We start from the raw sequence: 23,271 nt of genomic DNA on the forward strand, positions 1-23,271 counted from the left end.
TAAAGAGGGAATCCAGTTACCTTCATTCTGGCCTCTACATACGAAGGATCAGCCTATCAGCCCCTCACTGCCATGCCATAGACTGTTCGAAATATGACAGTTAGGATTGGTTTGTTACCATATATCTGTCCACTTTACCCCTCTTCAAGGCTCAGTACATAGAACCATCTATTGCTAACCCCCCGCCCAAACTAGCAATGCCCCATAAGACACACTTCCAGCGTATGTATGTGCATGGAGTCTGCAGGAGATGACTTCGGCTTTGAGGAGAGAGCTGGAAGGGAGCTGTACAGGGCAGGCATCTACTGAGGCAGCTTGAAGCAGACATTAAAGTGTTTAGTAACTGCACCAGGACTACTTCTACACCCCCCCCCCCCCCTGCTTCTATACAAACAGCAGCATCAATAGAAGCTTCACAGCTGCAACACTCACACAAAGCATACATCTAGCACAAAAGATTCATCTCACGCTTAACCCTTCGCGGCGCGGTTATACCGTGCACTGTCGCTTCTTCCAGAGACCTTGGCTGAGGCCTCCCTGACATGCCAGGGTTAAATGCTTGCAATTTAACAGTAACCTGGAGATGACAAAAAATGAGGGTCTGCTGCCCTCTGCTGGCGAAGCACAAACAGTGCGGGTGTCAGGATCTGCAGGTTCTCTGTGCTAAAGTCTGAGCTGAGCAACGGAACTCATTTGGGGATGTGATCATCTTTCGTTATTACCAGGTAATCGTATAGCGCAAACATATTCCGCAGCGGGTTTAATCACAAATGTTCTGTATGAGCAAAACACGAAAACAATTACGTGAGGCCTAATAAGGAGCTACAGTTGTCTATTACAAGGATAATTATCAACTGAAACACCATCGATAGCAGGAATCCATCGACTGGACACTATCGATGGTTCAAACCACTGATGGGTGTCTCAAAGCATCATGTGATGGCAAGAAACCAATGAGAAGGAGTAAGGCTTTTAAATGGAAGTTAGGGCGTGGCAAGTGTAGAAGACCATAAGGCCTCTATCACTGGCATAGCCGCGGACTGTAATCCAACCAGGGGGTGTCAGACCTCAGTGTGGGATAGAACAGAATTATACTCCTGCTAGAACCAATGTATTATTATAGAACGCTGCTTTCCAATTAGACTATACATTTATACGCCCAACAATCTTAAATTATATATAGGATTGCGTACAGTACATCTGACGGTGTGGTCGCCCATGATGGGTCCTGGCAACCATGGATGGGGAGTGGGCGGAGCTGCTCAGCCTTCCCGTTCATCCCTGTGTTCTGGGAGGGGCTGGGCCAGTGTTTGCATATTTCTGTACAGCAGCTTCGCCCAAAGCAGCAGATACTGTACAGACTGCGACCACCTCTGTATCCGGCACCGAGAGCAGTATATAGCCACATGCTAGAATACGGCGGGTATACAAGTCATACCCCTCCCCTGTCACACGTTGTCACTCTACAGCACAAATCCCAAAATATCGAGCACACTGTCTATGGGTGACATTAGGGAGCGATACGAGGCAGAAGTCACTAATAGAGATCTGATCGGACACTGCAGTGCGTGTATGGACACAAGTCATCTACGCAGCACCAGTGGGGCCATCAGCCATCACAAGCTGCTGCAGTCTCCAATGCTATTGGTTCATTGCCCTTTGCTAGTTAAAGGGCTGCCAAAATGACTGCCACTGCAAATGTAATTTCAATTTGAGCTGCGACGTATACAGCCCCCCCCCCCAGTCGCTATCCGCTCTTACCTGGGAGGTGCCTGCTTGGGAGGGCAGCTGGCGCCCCAAATTCGGACAAGATAAAAGTCAGTTTAGATGGACTTATCTGGGAACGGGAATAAAGATCATTCGATCATCGGCGACAATCAAATGGGCAGCTGCACCCGGACACCGGCCAGCTGCATGCGAGGGGATGTTTATCTGTTCGCTAGGCTGAATCGGACCCATATACATACATGAGGAAACGACTTACACCACAAGTTGTCCCGGGTACCGGACGCTGTGATCATTCTCCCACCAGCAGAATGTGCTCAGTGTAATAACTCAGAGCATTGTCAGGTGCAGGATGAGGTGCTCTGTATAGTGACCCATGTTATGCACTAGGGAGGGCGCGGGACTGACCACCATAGGTGACACCAAACGTCATCGCCTCCATCTACCACAGCCCAGCAATGGGCACTACTGCAGCGCTACAGCGAGGTCAGGAGGTGAATACAGATGTACCACGCTGCCACAAGGAGGACACGTCTGATAACATGCTACAAGAGACAGCAGGGTTGGCAACGTAACCACAGAGAGAAGGGGGCGGGGGGGGGGGGGTATACTGTAACCACAGAGAGAAGAAGGGGGGGGGGGTATACTGTAACCACAGAGAGAAAGGGGGGGGTATACTGTAACCACAGAGAGAAGGGGGGGGGTATACTGTAACCACAGAGAGAAAGGGGACCGGGACGGAAGAGTTTAATGTAACCACAAAGAGAAGGGGGGGGGGGGGTGTAGAGAAGGGGGGGGGGGGCATAATGTAACCACAGAGAGAAGGGGGGGGGGGGGCGGTATAATGTAACCACAGAGAGAGGAAGGGGGGGAGGGGGGATATACTATAACCACAGAGAGAAAGGGGGGGGGGGGAATATACTGTAACCACAGAGAGAAGAAGGGGGGTAATACTGTAACCACAGAGAGAAGGGGGGGGGGGGGGAGTATAATGTAACCACAGAGAGAAAGGGGGGGGGGGGGTATAATGTAACCACAGAGAGAAAGGGGGGGGGGGGGGGGAGTATAATGTAACCATAGAGAAAGGAAGGGGGGGAGGGGGGATATACTATAACCACAGAGAGAAGGGGGGGGGGGGAGGGAATATACTGTAACCACAGAGAGAAGAAGGGGGGTAATACTGTAACCACAGAGAGAAGGGGGGGGGTATACTGTAACCACAGAGAGAAAGGGGGAGGAGGGGGCGGTATAATGTAATCACAGAAAGAAGAAGGGGGGAGGGGGGGGTATACTGTAACCACAGAGAGAAAGGGGGGGGGGGGGGTTGTATACTGTAACCACAGAGAGAAAGGGGGAGGAGGGGGCGGTATAATGTAATCACAGAAAGAAGAAGGGGGGAGGGGGGGTATACTGTAACCACAGAGAGAAAGGGGGGGGGGGGTATAATGTAACCACAGAGAGAAAGACGGGGGGGGGGGGGGGATATAATTGTAACCACAGAGAGAATGGTGGTGGTGGGGGGGGGGGGGGGGGTGTATAATATAACCACAGAGAGATAGTATTGTAACCAAAGAGGCAGACTAGATGGGCCAAGTGGTTCTTATCTGCCGTCAAATTCTATGTTTCTATGAAGGGGGGTGGGGGCTATAATGTAACCACAGAGAGAAGGGGGGGGGGGGTATAATGTAACCAGAGAGAAGGGGGGATACAATGTAACAACAGAGAGAAGGCATTGGGCGGTGTAACATAACCACAGAGAGAAGGGAGGGTATAATGTAACCACAAGGAATGAGGAAGGGGGGGAAGGGGGGGGGGCAAATAATGTAATCCCAGAGAGAAGGGGGATGGGGGGGTATAATGTAACCACAGAGAGAAGGGGGGGGGTATAATGTAACAACACAGAGAAGGGGTGGGGGGCAGGGGATCCTATACTAGTCACCCCCTGGGGACGCAGCACAGAGAGAAGGGGGGATACAAGGTAACAACAGAGAGAAGGCATTGGGCGGTGTAACATAACCACAGAGAGAAGGGAGGGTATAATGTAACCACAAGGAATGAGGAAGGGGCGGGGGGGGGGGGGGGGCAAATAATGTAATCCCAGAGAGAAGGGGGGTGGGGGGGTATAATGTAACCACAGAGAGAAGGGGGGGGGGTATAATGTAACCACAGAGAGAAGGGGGGGGGGGGTATAATGTAACACAGAGAAGGGGTGGGGGGCAGGGGATCCTATACTAGTCACCCCCTGGGGACGCAGCACAGAGAGAAGGGGTGGGGGGCCGGGGACCCCGTACTAGTCACCTCCCTGGGGACGCAGCACAGAGACAAGCCTGCTGCTGGATGAAGCTACACAGACTCCTGGCCAACTAGAGCGTGAATAAAGACAGCGAGGACACAATCATGTGAATCCACCAGCGCTCTGTACATGCAGAGAACCCCATTACTCTGTGCTCCCAGCACACACACCGTTCCCCTTCGTTAATGATCACTGTATTTATGGGCAGTTAGTAGTCTGGACGTCGTCTGTCCGGGCCATCAGCTGCTTCACCCTGAGAACAGCTGGGTCAGGAGAATCCAGCACAATTACCCTGATCAGGGCGGAGAGAAGAGGACACCCCATTGTTCAGAGCAACAGCCCTGAAAGCACAAGGCTTCTTTGGCATTACAGTCTCCCCTTGCCAGTGTGTGGGCCCGTCGTGTTACCACAGTGTGGATTAGCAGGAGAGGGCCTACAAAGTTTGTGAGCCCATAACGGCTGTAAATGTGCCGGATCTTTATTCAAGTCCTAAAAAACAACAATTACACAACTTCTTGTTCATTTACGGATCCAACTGGTTTAACATTTCATTAGGATTCAGTAAAATCGACCAGGTTTAGTTCAACAATACCCTCGTTGACGGGGTCTAGTTAGAAATCGAAACTTGGTCGACTCGTTTAGACAGACGCTAGAACGACTAAAATTTGGGACCGACGGGAATGTGACAGTAGCAGGGTCGGCAAGAGTTTTTTTTTTTTTTTTGGTGCCAAATGTCAGAGGGGTCCCCATGGACACTGTATGTGTACACAATGTCCCCTCGGATGGCTTGCCACACTATTACACTCTAACATTATGTCAGACCGGTACCAAAAAAAACAAAACACAAAAAAACCTTACTACTGTCTACCATGTTTCTGTCAATCCTTCACTAGCGACAATCTGCCGTTACTGTATCTAAACGACCATGTTTAGGCATCTAACTAGACGCAGTCGACCATGGTATTGCCATCCTAAACATAGTTGATGTGCCGTCCAGAGGCCCTACACCAGCAATGCCGTCCAGAGGCCCCACAGCAGCAATGCCGTCCAGAGGCCCCACAGCAGCAATGCCGTCCAGAGGCCCCACAGCAGCAATGCCGTCCAGAGGCCCCACAGCAGCAATGCCGTCCAGAGGCCCTACAGCAGCAATGCCGTCCAGAGGCCCCACAGCAGCAATGCCGTCCAGAGGCCCCACAGCAGCAATGCCGTCCAGAGGCCCCACAGCAGCAATGCCGTCCAGAGGCCCCACAGCAGCAATGCCGTCCAGAGGCCCCACAGCAGCAATGCCGTCCAGAGGCCCCACAGCAGCAATGCCGTCCAGAGGCCCCACAGCAGCAATGCCGTCCAGAGGCCCCACAGCAGCAATGCCGTCCAGAGGCCCCACAGCAGCAATGCCGTCCAGAGGCCCCACAGCAGCAATGCCGTCCAGAGGCCCCACAGCAGCAATGCCGTCCAGAGGCCCTACAGCAGCAATGCCGTCCAGAGGCCCTACAGCAGCAATGCCGTCCAGAGGCCCTACAGCAGCAATGCCGTCCAGATACCCTACAGCAGCAACGCCGTCCAGATACCCTACAGCAGGGATAAGTCCTGTATATTGGCGGGGAGGAATTCTGACCTATCACACGTGTGATATTTTATGCATTGTGCAATGCCCCGTACACACATGCTGAGTGACAACCGCTAATATTGCCCAACACGCAGCGCTGCACCAGTGATGTGTGCCGAGCAATCGGTCACTGCCCGTGCTCTCAATAGAGAGAACATCGATGACGACTAGATATGTTTGGGTGGATACACACACAGTGATCTAGTGAGATCGCTCAGAAACGTGGCACAAACCACCCTGTGTGTAGGTTCCAAAGTCCTGCGATGAGCCAGGCACATGTAAGGTGACAAACCTGCAGGTCACACAGCAAGAGGGAACAAGTCTAACAGCAGTCACTTGGGGTTGTAACCTCTCCATCACTGTCTACAGTGTCCCCGAGTACAGTTCTAGCAATGGGCCCAATTCAGACCTGACCACACAGCAGCAAAAAAGCAGCACCATGCAATCAACGTGCAACTTTACCCACCAGAGTATAATCACGCCCGTTGCCAGACTGTTTATGGGTAGTGATTATGCCGCAGACCAGCATAAAGCTAAATATCCAATTGCAGAACGCTCAGCATCGAATGATTTCATCGCTGTGCGCAGTCCCAGAGCAGCAATGGACTGACTGGACGGCTGCATGGGATTCGGCCTGTTGAGTCACATACCCTCCCTGAAGCCACGTGTGTACACCTGCGTTTTCCCTGACACTCCCAGAAAACTGCAGGTTGCTGCCCAAAACAGCGGCTTGATGTCAATAACCTTGCGAATGGTCAGCGATCCAAAAAGTATCAGGATTTCAGGCGTACTGCGACCCGCACCCTCAGGATTTCAGGCCTCGTGCATGCGTAATGTGGCCCATGCAAAGTCATTTGATATTTATCCGGCCTGTGAATTCACAATCGTGTGATCAGCTCTGAATGCAACGTCTGAGGACAAGAATTGCTGCCATGTATTTGTGGGTGGTAAAATCCAACCGAGACTCCTCTATTGCTATATGGACACTCACATACGTACACAATACTACACGAGAGTCTGCACTTTAAATATACACTATTTTTGTCTTTTGGGAACGTTTTCGACAGCCAAGATACCTTTATGGGGCCCCATGGGACCTGCTGGTTGAATGTTGGGAAATCTGCCTCTGGCTGCATGGACCTCTCTAAATTAAGTTTTTTTAAATAAAAAAAAAAGCTAAGTAATTGTCTCTGGAAGAAACCATTTTATGTTATTATACAAAGGGAGCAAATACTTTGTTTTTTTTTCTGTGTAGGGTAAATACTGCCTGCTTTAGCATGTAGCCCAAACATGTTAGACAGCTTTCTTTTTACTTGCCAATTCACAGTAGATTTCAGTTTGAACACCTCCCACCCATATCTAAACACTGCACAGGTTACATCTGCCCCCTGCAGTGCAGCATGGTTTACCCCTAGTTGCTTGCTTTCTTGCTAGCGTGAACCAACCAATTGTGCTTCTCACCCCCCAAACCTGTTACATAGTGCCAGCAGGCAGCGCTCAGTTGCCCAGACTCACTGTGGGGCTCCGCTATATGGGGGGATGTATGGGCTGCATAATCTCTCTGAAGAAAGATTGCACTCGCTGGAGGGGAGAGACTATCAACTAAATTAAAGGAGGCTGCAATCTGGAAACAAATCCAATATGTCTGCATAAACCAATTGTGGCAATGCTTCCAATCTTCCTCTGACAAATGAGTAGTTATGAAGGCATTGGAAGCATGTTTTTGTCAATAGACACGGCGCATTAGCAGCTGCTGCAGAATTCAGAAGAGATGGTAATATCCCATGGGTACAATACAGCACCACTTACAGCACACTCTCCAGACATATTGCTTCTGTGTACATCACACACTGCTGACAGCCATCCACATCTGCATAAGTGACACGCAACACGGGCCAGAGAGGAGCCGCACAGGTAGAGCACACACACAGGGGCCAGAGGGGAGCTGCACAGGTACAGCACACAGGGGCCAGAGGGGAGCTGCACAGGTACAGCACACACACACATTGGATTTTGGAGCTGCACAGGTACAGCACACACACACACACACACAAACACATACAGGGGCCAGAGGGGAGCTGCACAGGTACAGCACACACACACACACACAGGGGCTAGAGAGGAGCTGCACAGGTACAGCACACACACACACACAGGGGCCAGAGAGGAGCTGCACAGGTACAGCGCACACACACACACACACACACACACACGGGCCAGAGAGGAGCTGCACAGGTACAGCGCGCACACACACACAGGGGCCAGAGAGGAGCTGCACAGGTACAGCGCACACACACACAGGGGCCAGAGAGGAGCTGCCCAGGTACAGCACACACACAGGGGCCAGAGAGGAGCTGCACAGGTACAGCGCACACACACACAGGGGCCAGAGAGGAGCTGCACAGGTACAGCGCACACACACACAGGGGCCAGAGAGGAGCTGCACAGGTACAGCACACACACAGGGGCCAGAGAGGAGCTGCACAGGTACAGCACACACAGGGGCCAGAGAGGAGCTGCACAGGTACAGCACACACAGGGGCCAGAGAGGAGCTGCACAGGTACAGCACACACACACACACACACAGGGGCCAGAGAGGAGCTGCACAGGTACAGCACACACACACACACACACACACACAGGTGCCAGAGAGGAGCTGCACAGGTACAGCGCACACACAGGGGCCAGAGAGGAGCTGCACAGGTACAACACACACACACACCGGGGCCAGAGAGGAGCTGCCCAGGTACAGCACACACACAGGGGCCAGAGAGGAGCTGCACAGGTATAGCACACACAGGGGCCAGAGAGGAGCTGCACAGGTACAGCACACACACACGGGCCAGAGAGGAGCTGCACAGGTACAGCACACACACACACACACACACACACAGGGGCCAGAGAGGAGCTGCACAGGTACAGCACACACACACACACACACACACACAGGGGCCAGAGAGGAGCTGCACAGGTACAGCACGCACACACACACACAGGGGCCAGAGAGGAGCTGCACAGGTACAGCACGCACACACACACACAGGGGCCAGAGAGGAGCTGCACAGGTACAGCACACACACATAGGGGCCAGAGAGCTGCACAGGTACAGCAGGGGCCAGGAGCTGCACACACACAGGGGCCAGAGAGGAGCTGCACAGGTGCAGCACACACACACAGGGACCAGAGAGGAGCTGCACAGGTACAGCACACACACACACACACACACACAGGGACCAGAGAGGAGCTGCACAGGTACAGCACACACACACACACACACACACACACACACAGGGGCCAGAGAGGAGCTGCACAGGTACAACACACACACACACACACACAGGGGCCAGAGAGGAGCTGCACAGGTACAGCACACACACACACACACAGGGGCCAGAGAGGAGCTGCACAGGTACAGCACACACACACAGGGGCCAGAGAGGAGCTGCACAGGTACAGCACACACACACACAGGGGCCAGAGAGGAGCTGCACAGGTACAGCACACACACACACACACAGGGGCCAGAGAGGAGCTGCACAGGTACAGCACACACAGACTGTTCCCATCTACCTACCTAAATTACCCCACTCCCCTGCTGCACTCCTCACCCCGCGCAGGCCCCGCGGGCGCAGCACTCCTCCTCACCCCGTGCAGGCCCCACAGGCGCAGCACTACTCATGCCACACAGGCCCAGCACTACTCCTCATCCCGCACAGGCCCCACGGGCGCAGAACTACCTCCTGTGTATTTCTTGCCTTCCTCAGGATCAGACAATCCGGAGACAAAGCTACGAATGAACCGTTTCCAATGTCCAATGAGGCTTTGTTGCAGGAGGCAGAAGCCACGGACAGTCAGGACCTCGCAGACATATCAGGGTGGAAGATTCCTCCAAGCGGCAGAAGTTAATGATATGATAAAAGGTTCTTTTGAAGCAAATAGTATTTTCCCACCAATTACAGGAACAACTTGGAGGAAAGCGAGGGAGGGAGAGGGGGAGACGCTGAAGGAAAAGTTTCACAACATATTACAAAAGGGAGAATTAGGCCGCGCTCCGTCTCGCAGTAGGACCATCACCAATCTTTTAAGTTGTATTCGGAGCTGAAATCTTCAAAGTGCCACAATCCCCTTTGAAGCCTCGCTTCAAGCAACGTACTCTGGGAGGTGCTGCATGTGGCCGGGACGTCGAAGTCACAACGATAAAGCCCCGAGCTGCGTATGTTCTGTGCGGTGGACAGCCTGTGGTACAGCAATGCCATGCCTGACCCCCGAGCACCAGCTGGGGGAGCAGGAGACTGGGGCACCCTGTGTGTGTCCACTAACACTATATCGCTACCATAAGCTGTCAGGGTTCTATGTCATTTACAGACACAACACCTAACACAATAGTTTTGTGCAGCACTAAATAAAGTAAAAAAGGAAAAAAAAAACTGAGCAAATTGACAACTACCATCGATGGTGGGAAATCATCTGGTTCTATGCCATCGATGTTGGTGAAGTAATTGACAGCAACCATAGATTACTGATTGTGTGACCACACGGTGTGACGGTTGGATGTATTTTTAACTGCGATGTGATCTAGTACAATCGAGCGCACATATAACCGTATGGGGGATGCACAGTTCTGATTTGACGGATTGGGATGATATATCGGATGAAAACATGGCAAACTGGATGTATGTGACATCCAATCCGCATCAGAACGGTGCCCACAGATATGTTGCAGCATATGCGTCAGATTAAATGCATCAGTGAGCTCTCTCAGCCAATCAGCGGCCTCCATTCTTTTGAATGGCAGTTTTCAAATCTCCCCCCTGCCAGTAGCTCTCCAGGAGCCGGGAAACTGCTGGGGGAGTTAAAAGGAAATCCTTTTCGACTTGTCCCTCAGACAGGTCGGACCTGTGTATGGGTACCTTAATGCTCACTCTATTCCTGGCCCCCATACACTATGCGACTTCTTGTGAGCCGCCTAGCAGCTTCTTGGGAGGCTCACATGCAATTTGGCATGAGAACTTAAAAAACAAAAAAAAATATCAAAAGAACAATCGGACGCTGATTGGCTGAGAGAGCTCTTTCAGCCAATCAGCGGTCACCCTTTCTTTTCAATTTTTTTTTTTTTTTTTTAATCTCCTGCAGGTCGTACCTGCAGTTAGGCGTGTGCCAGTGACAAACCATCTGAGCTTTGTCCAATGCAGTCACTGCCTTAATATATTACATTGTGCATTGTGGACCATACGTCTAGCCAAACTGTAGTATCAACCAGGACACTGCAAGCCAATCATCCTGAATGGGAGGAGCTAAGCCAAGGCAAAGTCTGGAGATCCACCTGATGTGGAACTAAGCAGGACACAAGCCGTATTACAGTACAGTACAGATAATTGTACTAGGGGATGCCGGCATGTGTATTGCGGTCTGTTACCCATCCCTGATCTAAACCTTAAATGGCAGTAATCAAGCCAAGCAACCAATAGGAAGACTATGGCATCCAAAGCATCTGCATGAACCAGGGGGGGGGGGGGGGGGGGGGGGGCAGGCAATTAGACCACTGTAATTTAATTATTTCCCTTTTAAAATATATTTTTACTCACTACAGTATGTTATTGCACAGTATCCTTTAGAATGTAAGCTCGCACGAGCAGGGCCCTCTCCCCTCATGTGCTTTTCCTGCTGTTATTTAAAACTATCTTCTACTCTATACACCAATCAACTGCATCCAATCCCTTGCTTTTCTGCCACCCTGACAGTAATTTGGGCGTACCTCCTGTACTTGTCTTACATGGTCTTTAACTGTAAAAGTCCATACACACTAGAGCAGTGATTCAGGACCTCGGTCCTCAGGACCCCACACAGTGCATGTTCTCCAGGTCTCCGCATAGAAATCACACATGAAATAAGCTCCACCTGTGGATCTTTTGAAGGGATACAGTCATTTGGTCTACAGCATGTTAGTCGACATGGGTTTAGGCACGGCTATTTTTCAGAGGCCCTTTCTGACAAAATATTTCTTAGATGGACAAAACCATGTGCACTGCAGGTGAGGCAGGTGTAAAACCCCACCCAAATCTAATTATTTCTGCACAAATAACACCTGCCTCACCTGCAGTGCACATGGTTTTGTCCATCTAAGAAATATTTTGTCAGAAAGAGTGAACTAGAATAAGGGCCACAGTTCCTGCTGGAGCCTGCTGAAAAAAAGCCCTGGGTCTAGGTCGACACAAGCATTAGATCAACAGTCAAAAGGTCGACATGGGGTTTTTCACTGTTTTTTGAGCAGACAGGCGGTATTTCATGCCTTACCATCCACTAGACCAGTGGTAGCCAACCCGAGCCCTCGAGAGCTACCAACAATTCACATTTTCCAGACAACCTAGCTGCTGCACAGCTGCACTCATTAATCACTGACACATTTTAAAAGATACACAGATGGAGCTAATTAGCTCACGTGATTCTGTGAGGAGACCTGCAAAACATGCACTGCTGGTAGCTCTCGAGGACTAGGGTTGGCTACCCCAGCACTAGGGCATGGGGCCCAAAGTATCGAGCGAAGCAAGTCCATGTCAACATTCGGGTAAAAAAAAACCTGTGAAAAACCCCATGTTGACCATTTGACTGTCGACCTAATGCTTGTGTCGACTTAAACCCATGTCGTCCAAAGGATCCCAACTCCTTTTGAAATAAATCAGTGAGTAATAAATGCACCTGTGCACCTGCCAGGTGACCTGGAAAATGTCAACTGTTGGGGGTACTTGAGAACCGAGGTTGGGAACCCCTGCACTAGACGAATCGCTCCATGAGTGAAATCAGCGACGACTTCCCAGGCAAACCACATAGTGCATATACACGGAACGATATTCAGTGACGTCATCATGTCCCGCTCCGTACATGCAGTCACGGACGATATAGCCCAATTGAGTTGCAGGTACGGACGACAGAGGGGCGTGGCCATTTATGACCCACCGGAGCATTCATCAGTACGTTAGTAGTGTACATACTAGTCGATATTTTGAAAAATGTTGCTCAGAAGTGAAAATGAGTAAAATCGTTTATCGTATTGCATAGTGTGTAAGCGCCTTGACTCCTGCATTCTGGTTTTGTACTTGTGAGGCCAAATAAATAAGGTCTTGCGCTGAAAACCTACGGATCTCCTACGGAGCTCACAAACACGCGGGCAAATCGCCTGGGAGACGCTAATCGCCTTTTGTAGTATCTGCGTGACAATGGGACGCGAGAACTGTACATTAGCGGCATCCGTCCTTCTGATGAGATCCAAGGGATGAGAATTTGCATGAAATGTAATGATGTCAAATAAGCGCGTGTGAAATAGGGACTGTACGGAGGCACTATCTCCCAGCCTGACAGCAGCGCCACAGTTTAGAAATGCAAATGAACCCATTATGTTCAATAATTATATGAAAATATGAAGAGTTCAGCATGTTTTCCAGCCCTGATGGCGGTTAATGGGATGTACGCTTATGTAAATAACTACTATTAAAGCTAATGCCAAAAACCCTTAATAAATTCATAGTACAGCTACTGATTTAGTGGGCCCGTGAACGCCAGCAGAGCGCAGTTATTAGGAAGGAGTGCGTGATTACGTTTAAACCTCATTACTGCGGCGCGTCAGCGAAACTCCATCAATTATTCTGGGATAATGAAAATGAGAAGCAATCGAGGTGGGAGGTGGAGGGTGGGCAGCAAAAAAATAAATAAATGATTTCACTTCCGTGCTGTTTTTATGTAAAAAATAATATTGGGGTGCAGCCAATAATACGGAGGCACCTTGGGGTACTAAGGGTGGAAGCGTGCGTGCACGGAGATGGAGATATTAGCAGAGAAATCAGTGTGCGTAACATGGCCAATGGAACACACAAATATTGTCATTGTTCTCAGAGTATTGCTGGGATTTTAGCTGCATTTGTAGTTACTGGGAACCAAGGGAGAGGAATCCATTTCTCCAGCATCAGGAAGGAGAAAATAAGCTGACGCGATAGGCCGGCAGTGGTGTGCACCAGACCTGCCCACTAACCACGCGCGTCTCGGGGTGGTGGAGTAGGGGGGATACGGAGACTGGAGACACGGTCTTCTATCTAGGGCTTCAAACACTAAGCTACGTCCCAAAGGCTTTCATCAGCAACGACTCATGACCATCGGCAAACTGGGAGCTATTACAGGATCAAGGGTGGATGACAACTGTATAAAGCAAAAGCATTAAAACCAGCTTAGAGCTTTCTAAGGGTCAGGTGACAGGTGAAACCATTTACATCTGTGGGAATTAAGCAGAGAACAGTGGTGCCAGCAGGAAGTGTAAAGCAAGACGGACATAACCGACCGCTCTCCAGCCAGGACTTTATCAAACATGCCCTGACCAGATTAGGACAGGTCGGTCTATTGAGCAGGGGTATGAGATTAACTTAAGTGGAGGATGCCAGACCACAATTACCAGCATGCACAAAAACTAACACGTGAAATCATTCTGGGACCACGGCTCATGTCCAACATAAAACTATTCGGGGTGCGTCGTGTCAGATTAGACCGTTACACATTTCTTCAGAATAATTCACAAGTTTACATCTCCCCCCTGAATAATACGCTCCCTACCCTGGTATCCCCCAGTAGCAGCCAGGCCCCCGAAGAGGAAGGTCCTGTAGGGAGAGTTTGTTGGGGCAGCACCACCGTATAACACTGGATGTCAGTAGGGTACAGGCAGCAAAGACCGGGGACATCAGGAGAAGACGACTCACTCTCTGCTTTAATTATAAAGCCTCAGAGAACGCAGCATGAACCTGAGTTACTTCGCAGGCAGGAATTACTGAGCTGAGCATACCATTAGGACATAGCCTCTTCCTGACAGAGCAGCTACAAGGATGGACCATTAGGACAGAGCCTCTTCCTGACAGACCAGCTACAAGGATGGGCCATTAGGACATAGCCTCTTCCTGACAGACCAGCTACAAGGATGGACCATTAGGACATAGCCTCTTCCTGACAGAGCAGCTACAAGGATGGACCATTAGGACATAGCCTCTTCCTGACAGAGCAGCTACAAGGATGGACCATTAGGACATAGCCTTTTCCTGACAGACCAGCTACAAGGATGGACCATTAGGACATAGCCTCTTCCTGACAGACCAGCTACAAGGATGGACCATTAGGACAGAGCCTCTTCCTGACAGACCAGCTACAAGGATGGACCATTAGGACATAGCCTCTTCCTGACAGACCAGCTACAAGGATGGACCATTAGGACATAGCCTCTTCCTGACAGACCAGCTACAAGGATGGACCATTAGGACATAGCCTCTTCCAGACAGACCAGCTACAAGGATGGACCATTAGGACATAGCCTCTTCCTGACAGAGCAGCTACAAGGATGGACCATTAGGACATAGCCCTTTTCCAGACAGACCAACTACAAGGATGGACCATTAGGACATAGCCTCTTCCTGACAGAGCAGCTACAAGGATGGACCATTAGGACATAGCCTCTTCCAGACAGACCAGCTACAAGGATGGACCATTAGGACATAGCCTCTTCCTGACAGAGCAGCTACAAGGATGGACCATTAGGACATAGCCTCTTCCTGACAGAGCAGCTACAAGGATGGACCATTAGGACATAGCCTCTTCCAGACAGACCAGCTACAAGGATGGACCATTAGGACATAGCCTCTTCCTGACAGACCAGCTACAAGGATGGACCATTAGGACATAGCCTCTTCCTGACAGACCAGCTACAAGGATGGACATAGTCAGCGGGAACAACCGTATTATAGATACATATATCAGGCCAGCCACACGTTCCAGATACACACTGGGGGAAATTTACCAAGATGTTTATTCTACTTCACATGTGATGTTGCTATGGGCAACCAATCAGAACCTACTTATTTATTGAGCACCCTCTAGAACAGGGCAGGCCGACCTGTGGCTCTCCAGATGTTGTCAAACTACAAATCCCAGCATGCCTTGCCGCAGTTTTAACACTCCCTCATAGCAGAACTGTGGCAAGGCATGCTGGGATTTGTAGTTTGACAACATCTGGAGAGCCACAGGTTGGCCAGGCCTGCTCTAGAAGATAGAAGACAGGATCTGATTGGTTGCCCATAGCAATATCATGTGAAGTAGAATACACATTTTTGTAAATTTCCCCCTTTGTCTCTCAGCATACCCTACCTGGCAGAATGGCTACTGGGAAATGGCCAGAGCATGCTGATACCTGTAGTCCCAGTACTGCCGCCCATCTCCAAACCCCTATTCTCCCAGCAGTGGGCCAGAGCACTAGGCGTGTAAGGGTTAACCCTGTGGAAACACTTCTTAGACCGCAGATTATAATCAGTGTCTCCTAGATGCAGAAAAAGGATATCTTCCCTCTCGGTGGCAATGAGGTTATTGTGCTGCTCCAAATGCCGGATCTTCTTGGCAAAGGATTCATGCTCCATCTTCAGCCGCTCCTCCGTCTCCTCTTTCTCCTCGCTCACTCTGAAAGGGCAAAGAGGTCAGGTCACATGACAGAATATAGGGCAACAAGGGCAGCCTGCAGCTGGGACGAAAGCTGGAGAAACGCAGAACCTAGCGTACGCCTAATATATTCCTTACCCCAAATGTTACAGGACCCTCTGCACGGATGACATCACCAAGCACCATTCAGACAAACTATTACACCATCTATTAGATGTCACCAAAGGTCAGCCACACGTGGTCTGTCACCTGCACCATCTGTAGTAACACCGGTCACACAGTAATTGTGGCCACACGTGGTCTGTCACCTGCACCATCTGTAGCAACACCGGTCACACAGTAATTGTGGCCACACGTGGTCTGTCACCTGCACCATCTGAAGTAACACCGGTCACACAGTAATTGTGGCCACACGTGGTCTGTCATCTGCACCATCTGTAGTAACACCGGTCACACAGTAATTGTGGCCACACGTGGTCTGTCACCTGCATCATCTGTAGTAACACCGGTCACACAGTAATTGTGGTCACACGTGGTCTGTCACCTGCACCCTCTGTAGTAACACCGGTCACACAGTAATTGTGGCCACACGTGGTCTGTCACCTGCACCCTCTGTAGTAACACCGGTCACACAGTAATTGTGGCCACACGTGGTCTGTCACCTGCACCCTCTGTAGTAACACCGCTCACAGAGTAATTGTGGCCACACGTGGTCTGTCACCTGCACCCTCTGTAGTAACACCGGTCACACAGTAATTGTGGCCACACGTGGTCTGTCACCTGCATCATCTGTAGTAACACCGGTCACACAGTAATTGTGGCCACACGTGGTCTGTCACCTGCATCATCTGTAGTAACACCGGTCACACAGTAATTGTGGCCACACGTGGTCTGTCACCTGCATCATCTGTAGTAACACCGGTCACACAGTAATTGTGGCCACACGTGGTCTGTCACCTGCACCATCTGTAGTAACACCGCTCACACAGTAATTGTGGCCACACGTGGTCTGTCACCTGCACCCTCTGTAGTAACACCGGTCACACAGTAATTGTGGCCACACGTGGTCTGTCACCTGCACCCTCTGTAGTAACACCGGTCACACAGTAATTGTGGCCACACGTGGTCTGTCACCTGCACCCTCTGTAGTAACACCGGTCACACAGTAATTGTGGCCACACGTGGTCTGTCACCTGCACCCTCTGTAGTAACACCGGTCACACAGTAATTGTGGCCACACGTGGTCTGTCACCTGCACCCTCTGTAGTAACACCGGTCACACAGTAATTGTGGCCACACGTGGTCTGTCACCTGCATCATCTGTAGTAACACCGGTCACACAGTAATTGTGGCCACACGTGGTCTGTCACCTGCATCATCTGTAGTAACACCGGTCACACAGTAATTGTGGCCACACGTGGTCTGTCACCTGCATCATCTGTAGTAACACCGGTCACACAGTAATTGTGGCCACACGTGGTCTGTCACCTGCACCATCTGTAGTAACACCGGTCACACAGTAATTGTGGCCACACGTGGTCTGTCACCTGCACCATCTGTAGTAACACCGGTCACACAGTAATTGTGGCCACACGTGGTCTGTCACCTGCACCCTCTGTAGTAACACCGGTCACACAGTAATTGTGGCCACACGTGGTCTGTCACCTGCACCCTCTGTAGTAACACCGGTCACACAGTAATTGTGGCCACACGTGGTCTGTCACCTGCACCCTCTGTAGTAACACCGGTCACACAGTAATTGTGGCCACACGTGGTCTGTCACCTGCACCCTCTGTAGTAACACCGGTCACACAGTAATTGTGACCACACGTGGTCTGTCACCTGCACCATCTGTAGTAACACCGGTCACACAGTAATTGTGGCCACATGTGGTCTGTCACCTGCACCCTCTGTAGTAACACCGCTCACAGAGTAATTGTGGCCACACGTGGTCTGTCACCTGCACCCTCTGTAGTAACACCGGTCACACAGTAATTGTGGCCACACGTGGTCTGTCACCTGCATCATCTGTAGTAACACCGTCACACAGTAATTGTGGCCACACGTGGCGCTTTTCGGGTTTATAACCTAACTGCAAACTACAGATGTCCACGTACATTACTGCTGCAGTTTGGTGCGACAGTTCCTGTAAGGCCATATTTGTGTCAAGCGTCTGACGGTCACACCAGGCGATTACAGATGTTAAACGTATAGCAATCCCGATTCTGGACTTTTTAACACGCTGAACCCTGTTAGTGCCAACGTTGCGGTGAGCAAAATATCCGCTTAGAAAATGCCGGCGCGACGGTTCTTTTAGTAGAAATACAAATACGGCCGAGTCAATTAATTGCAGTTTAGTTAAATATTGCACCCAAAAAAGAACAATCGCTGTGAGCGGCGCTGGCATTTATAGCGGGTATTTTGAGGATCTGTCACAGCAACGTTGGCACCCAAAGGGTTTAATACAAAAGGTGTTCTTGGTCATTTTCAGACCTATTTTGACAAATTCCCTTGGCACTCAAGGGTTAATATGCCAAATCCCGCGATGGATCGTAGATCATTGCTGGCCACTGATCTGCCCATTCAGTTGGCGGTACGGTGAATCGCCCCTTTAGTCGCAATGCGATGTGACTAGGAAGCCACAGGACCCTGTGCGGATTAATACGCTGTATGCATACAGATAGTGGTAGATGCTCAATTAGTTCAGTAGCATTTCCCAGGTGCATGAGGGAGGGGTTAAATACTGGTTAAGTAAAACAAGACATTTTTTCCCTCAACACACTGAGCAATGCTAGTAACCAATCTAGAACACTACATGATAATAGAATTCAGAGATATTGGTTACATATACCTGCGCAGGTTGTATGATAAGCCCCCAAGCCGCGTCAAGGCTTCTCTGTATATTGGGGGTCCCTAGCGCTATATCTAGGTGCAGGGTGCGGCACCCCAAAAAACTATCATAAGCTGGGAAGCCCAGCGCGGCATGCCAGTGATATACTAAGTGTTAATAATTAGTGATAGGAAGCCGAAGCTATATAAAAGGAGAGAGATAAATGAATGCAATTAAAATAGGATAGAGATAGTGTTAGTGAGGGAAAAGTGTTAATAGAATGTAAGGGCATGCCGCACTAAAGTCACCCAGCCCATCCAGTCCAGGAGCACCGCACCCCACACCACCGTTACCCTAAATTGGGTCTACGATTAACCAGCAAGGAGCCACATGATAATGGCTCCTTACTTGATATATCCAAACTAAGAGCTACCTACCTTGTATGCGTCAGTCTGACACTGTACACGAAGTGCTACGCAGCAGCGCCCGTGCATTTTTCCACGCCAAGTTCCGTTGTGCTATGTATACAGGCCCGGTCACACACACAGATGTCCAAGTGTCTTTACTCAGCAGTCCCTACCTAAGTGCGTCCGGTACTTGTGTATTATCATGGCGCCCTCATTTCCACCGCATGCACTCGTACAACCCAAAAAATTGCATCGCATGCCATATGATCGCATACGATGCGATGAGACGTGATTATACCCGATTTTAAATTGTACACGCACCCAGACCCGATTTTAAATTGTACACCCACCCTGATGGGTACTGACAATGTTAAATGCCCCCCCATTGTTAACGCCACCCCACTATCAACGCCACCCCGAAGCGTGGCGAGCGCAGCAAGCCCGCAAGGGGCGGCAGTACGCGTCCTCCGACCTTTTCATACCCCCACTATCCACGTCTGCGTGGAGTTGATTTTATATAGTATGTAGCGAGCCCCACGCATTACTTCACGAGTATTACGCGTCCGCTCGCCACGCTTCGGGCTCGGTGGCTCGCTGAGCTCGCCACACTATATAAAATCAACTCCACGCCGATGTGGATAGTGGGGGTATCAAAAGGTCGGAGGACGCGTACCGCCGCCCCTCGCCACGCTTTGGGTTGGCGTTGATAGTGAGGTGGCGTTAACAATGGGGGGGGCATTTAACATACTTATTACCCATCAGGATGGGGATACAGTAAAAAAAAAAAAAAAAAAAATCAGGTCTGCCTGGGCCTTTAACATTGAAATTGCGTCGCATCGCATGCCATTATAATGATATTAAAATTGTACACTCTTCCCGGGAAAAGCCTTAAATCGGGTCCATCGCATACCTTAATTAGTGGTACGCGATGGCGCCGTGATAATACACAAGTACCGTGCGTCCTAATCACATCGCACTGCGGCCAAAGCACATCTTCAGGTAAAGAGAAGCCAAAATTGCATCCGGCGCTAGCAGTCGCACAGAACCTGGTGGCCTGCTCCCGCCAGGCGTCTCATGTTACATGGCGTATTGAGGTATGATACGAGCTTGCATCTATCAACTGTTCCCAAAGCCAGGGTGATCACTACACAGAAAAAAATAATTATTCTAGAAAAACACACTTCTAGCAAACTCCTTATATAGGAAACGCCTCTATATAATCACGGTAGGAAGTACACCAGAAGCAACAAAATCAGGGATTGCACAAAAACTCCCCAGTATCCTACACTCAACAATAGGGTACAGTCAGTTAGTGGTTGGGCTGCTCGCCCTACCTGCCTGCCTGGCTCTCGCCCTAGCCGCCGGCCTGGGTCTTGGACCATCCACCCTACCCACCGGCCAAACTCTGGACCATTAGGGTCCCACTTCCTGTAGAGACATCCTTGTAGATCTAAGTGATAGGAAATGATCTCCAGTACGAATTAGCAACAGTTCGTTCTTGACTGTTCATTCCCGATGGTGCACCGGACAGCGACAGCGGGGGCTGCATGCTGTGCCCCTATAATTGATTTAAAACGGAATAGAATATCTGATAAAGTATCAACAGTATTCTGCAAGCATAACAAAGATAATAGACGCAGGAGGTGGGTTGCTTAGCAACCTAATTAGCAATGCCAACAGTGAACAAAGGAAGTGCTGCAGCCAACTAGTATTGGGGTTCTCAAACTCGGTCTTTAGGACTCCACACAGTTCACGTTTCCAGGTCATTCAGCAGGTGCATTCATTACTCATTGACACAGGTGGAGCTAATTATTTCATCTGTGATTCTGTGAGGAATCCTGTAAAAAAACATGCACTGTGTGGGGTCCTGAGGACCGAGTTTGAAAACCTGTGATCTAGTACAAAACACGTAATATAACGCAGGCTCAAGGTGATGCGGGAAAACTGCACCACAAGTACGCGGATTATGCGTCACTTATGTCCATCACAGAGGCTGAATCTGTATATGACGTACAGCGGAACTTGCGTGAAAGAAGCCGCTTCACAGTAGCACTGAGTATATCTCTGTGCGACCGAGTCTGAATCTACACAGTGTCGCATATGACATTAATGAGTGCAGTGAAGCAGCCGCATGTTATCACACTGCCATTAAGAAGCGCATTTCAGCGAAGCGCTAACAGACCCGCACGGATCCTGGTGCACAGAGAACGGGCGCTTGGTGTGACTGCAGCACAGTGTATGAGGACACCTCTAGAACTAGACTACAATATGAAACTTTACAATTCGTGGTTCTTTGCAATACATCATTCTCTTGAGGTTTAAATAGTAGTTTAGGCCATGAGACCATGGAATACATATAGGTTATGACAGCAGGATGGGCTCATTACAGTCGTGTAACACGGGCCACCTGCACAGAGTCACTGGTCATTGTCACAGTACAGCGGGGTCATTATAATGGCAGAATATATTCTTTTGCCATACTCCTGTTTGCACATTAGCAGAGTCATTCATAAAAAGTGAGAAAGGAGAAAATAGTTTAAATGAATAACAGAAATATTGAGTGTTCATTGATCAGTTACTGATTGCTGACTGTACAGTACATGACAGTGGGGTAAACAATGTGGGCAGTATTCAATGTTGGAAAAGGGTGTCTGCCGTCTACTCAATGCTGCCGTTACCGATAGCACTGAAGGCGGATTCTGACAAAACACATCCAACTAAAACAAGTTGGATCTGGTTTGCTGGAAATGGCCGTGGATTGTCGAAATCACTTCCGTTTCTCCACAATCCACATCAGTTTTTGCCGACACAACCACATTTTTCGCCACTCAACAGGAATTTTAGCTGTCGAGCAGAGCTAAAACATGCTGGGAATCTGAAAGTCAGAATCCCTTATTGAACACCCCTCACACAATACATGATTCCATAGTCATAATCCCCTGCGTACTGATGTGCAGTGAGAGCCACCTGCTCTAGTGGGGAAGAAGGGACGGACATGGCCATACAGATCCCCCCCCCCCCCTCCCCCATTTCACATTCTAGCGCACAACTGCAGACCCATCTTTCTGGCAAAGTATTTGTCTTGTTACTTACTCAGTATTAACCCCTCCCTCATGCACCCGAGTGGTATTACTGAACTAATTTGAGCATCTACCACTATCTGTATGTATGTTCACTAACACTCTCTCTCTCTCATTTTAATTACTGTACATTTCAGTTTTTATTTTCTCTCTCTTTATATATAGCTTCGGCTTCCTATCACTAATTATTAACTGTACTTGTTTAGTAGCATGGCACCACCGGGTTGCAAAAATCGGGCCAATCGCATCGCATGCAACCAAATCGCATGCGATGGACCCGATTTTTCACATTGGCCCCAATGTTAAATGCCCCCCAGACCCCATTTTTCATTTTATTCCCCCCCCCCCCCATTGTTAACGACACGATGAACGTGAACCCGAAGCACGGCGAGCAACGCGAGCCCGCGATGGCCGGCGGTACGTGTCCTCCGACCTTTTCATACCCCCACTATCCATGTCGGCGCAGATTTTATATAGTGTGGCGAGCGCAGCGAGCCACCGAGCCCGAAGAGTGGCGAACGCAGCGAGCCCCGCGAGGTGGACGCGCATTACTTTACAGGTATTACGCGTGCGCTCGCCGCACTTTGGGCTCGCCACACTATATAGAATCAACTCCACGCCAACATGGATAGTGAGGGTATGAAAAAGTCGGAGGAGGCGTACCGCTGCCGCTCGCCACGCTTCGGGTAGGTGTTCATCGTGGGGTGGCGTTAACAATGGGGGGGCATTTGACATACGAATTGCCCATCAGGGTAGGTATACAATCAAAAATCGGGTATGGGGGGCCATTTAACATTGGTTCCTATGTAAAATCGTGTCCATCGCATTGTATGCCATTATAATGGCATACAATGGACCCGATTTTACATAGGAA

The 23,271-nt window shown here is 49.9% G+C and overlaps 1 protein-coding gene across 1 annotated transcript in view; it reads right to left on the reverse strand.

The window, feature by feature from the left end:
- KIAA1328 (KIAA1328 ortholog) overlaps positions 1 to 23,271 on the reverse strand; it is a 152,343-nt gene that overhangs the window by 104,030 nt on the left and 25,042 nt on the right. The window contains exon 5 of the mRNA XM_083155366.1: positions 15,986 to 16,101. Within this exon, the coding sequence (XP_083011492.1) occupies positions 15,986 to 16,101 (116 nt within the window). The remainder of the gene's footprint in view (positions 1 to 15,985; positions 16,102 to 23,271) is intronic.

The sequence above is a fragment of the Crinia signifera genome, chromosome 1, assembly GCF_055691185.1.
Source record: "Crinia signifera chromosome 1, ASM5569118v1, whole genome shotgun sequence".
NCBI lineage: Eukaryota > Metazoa > Chordata > Amphibia > Anura > Myobatrachidae > Crinia > Crinia signifera.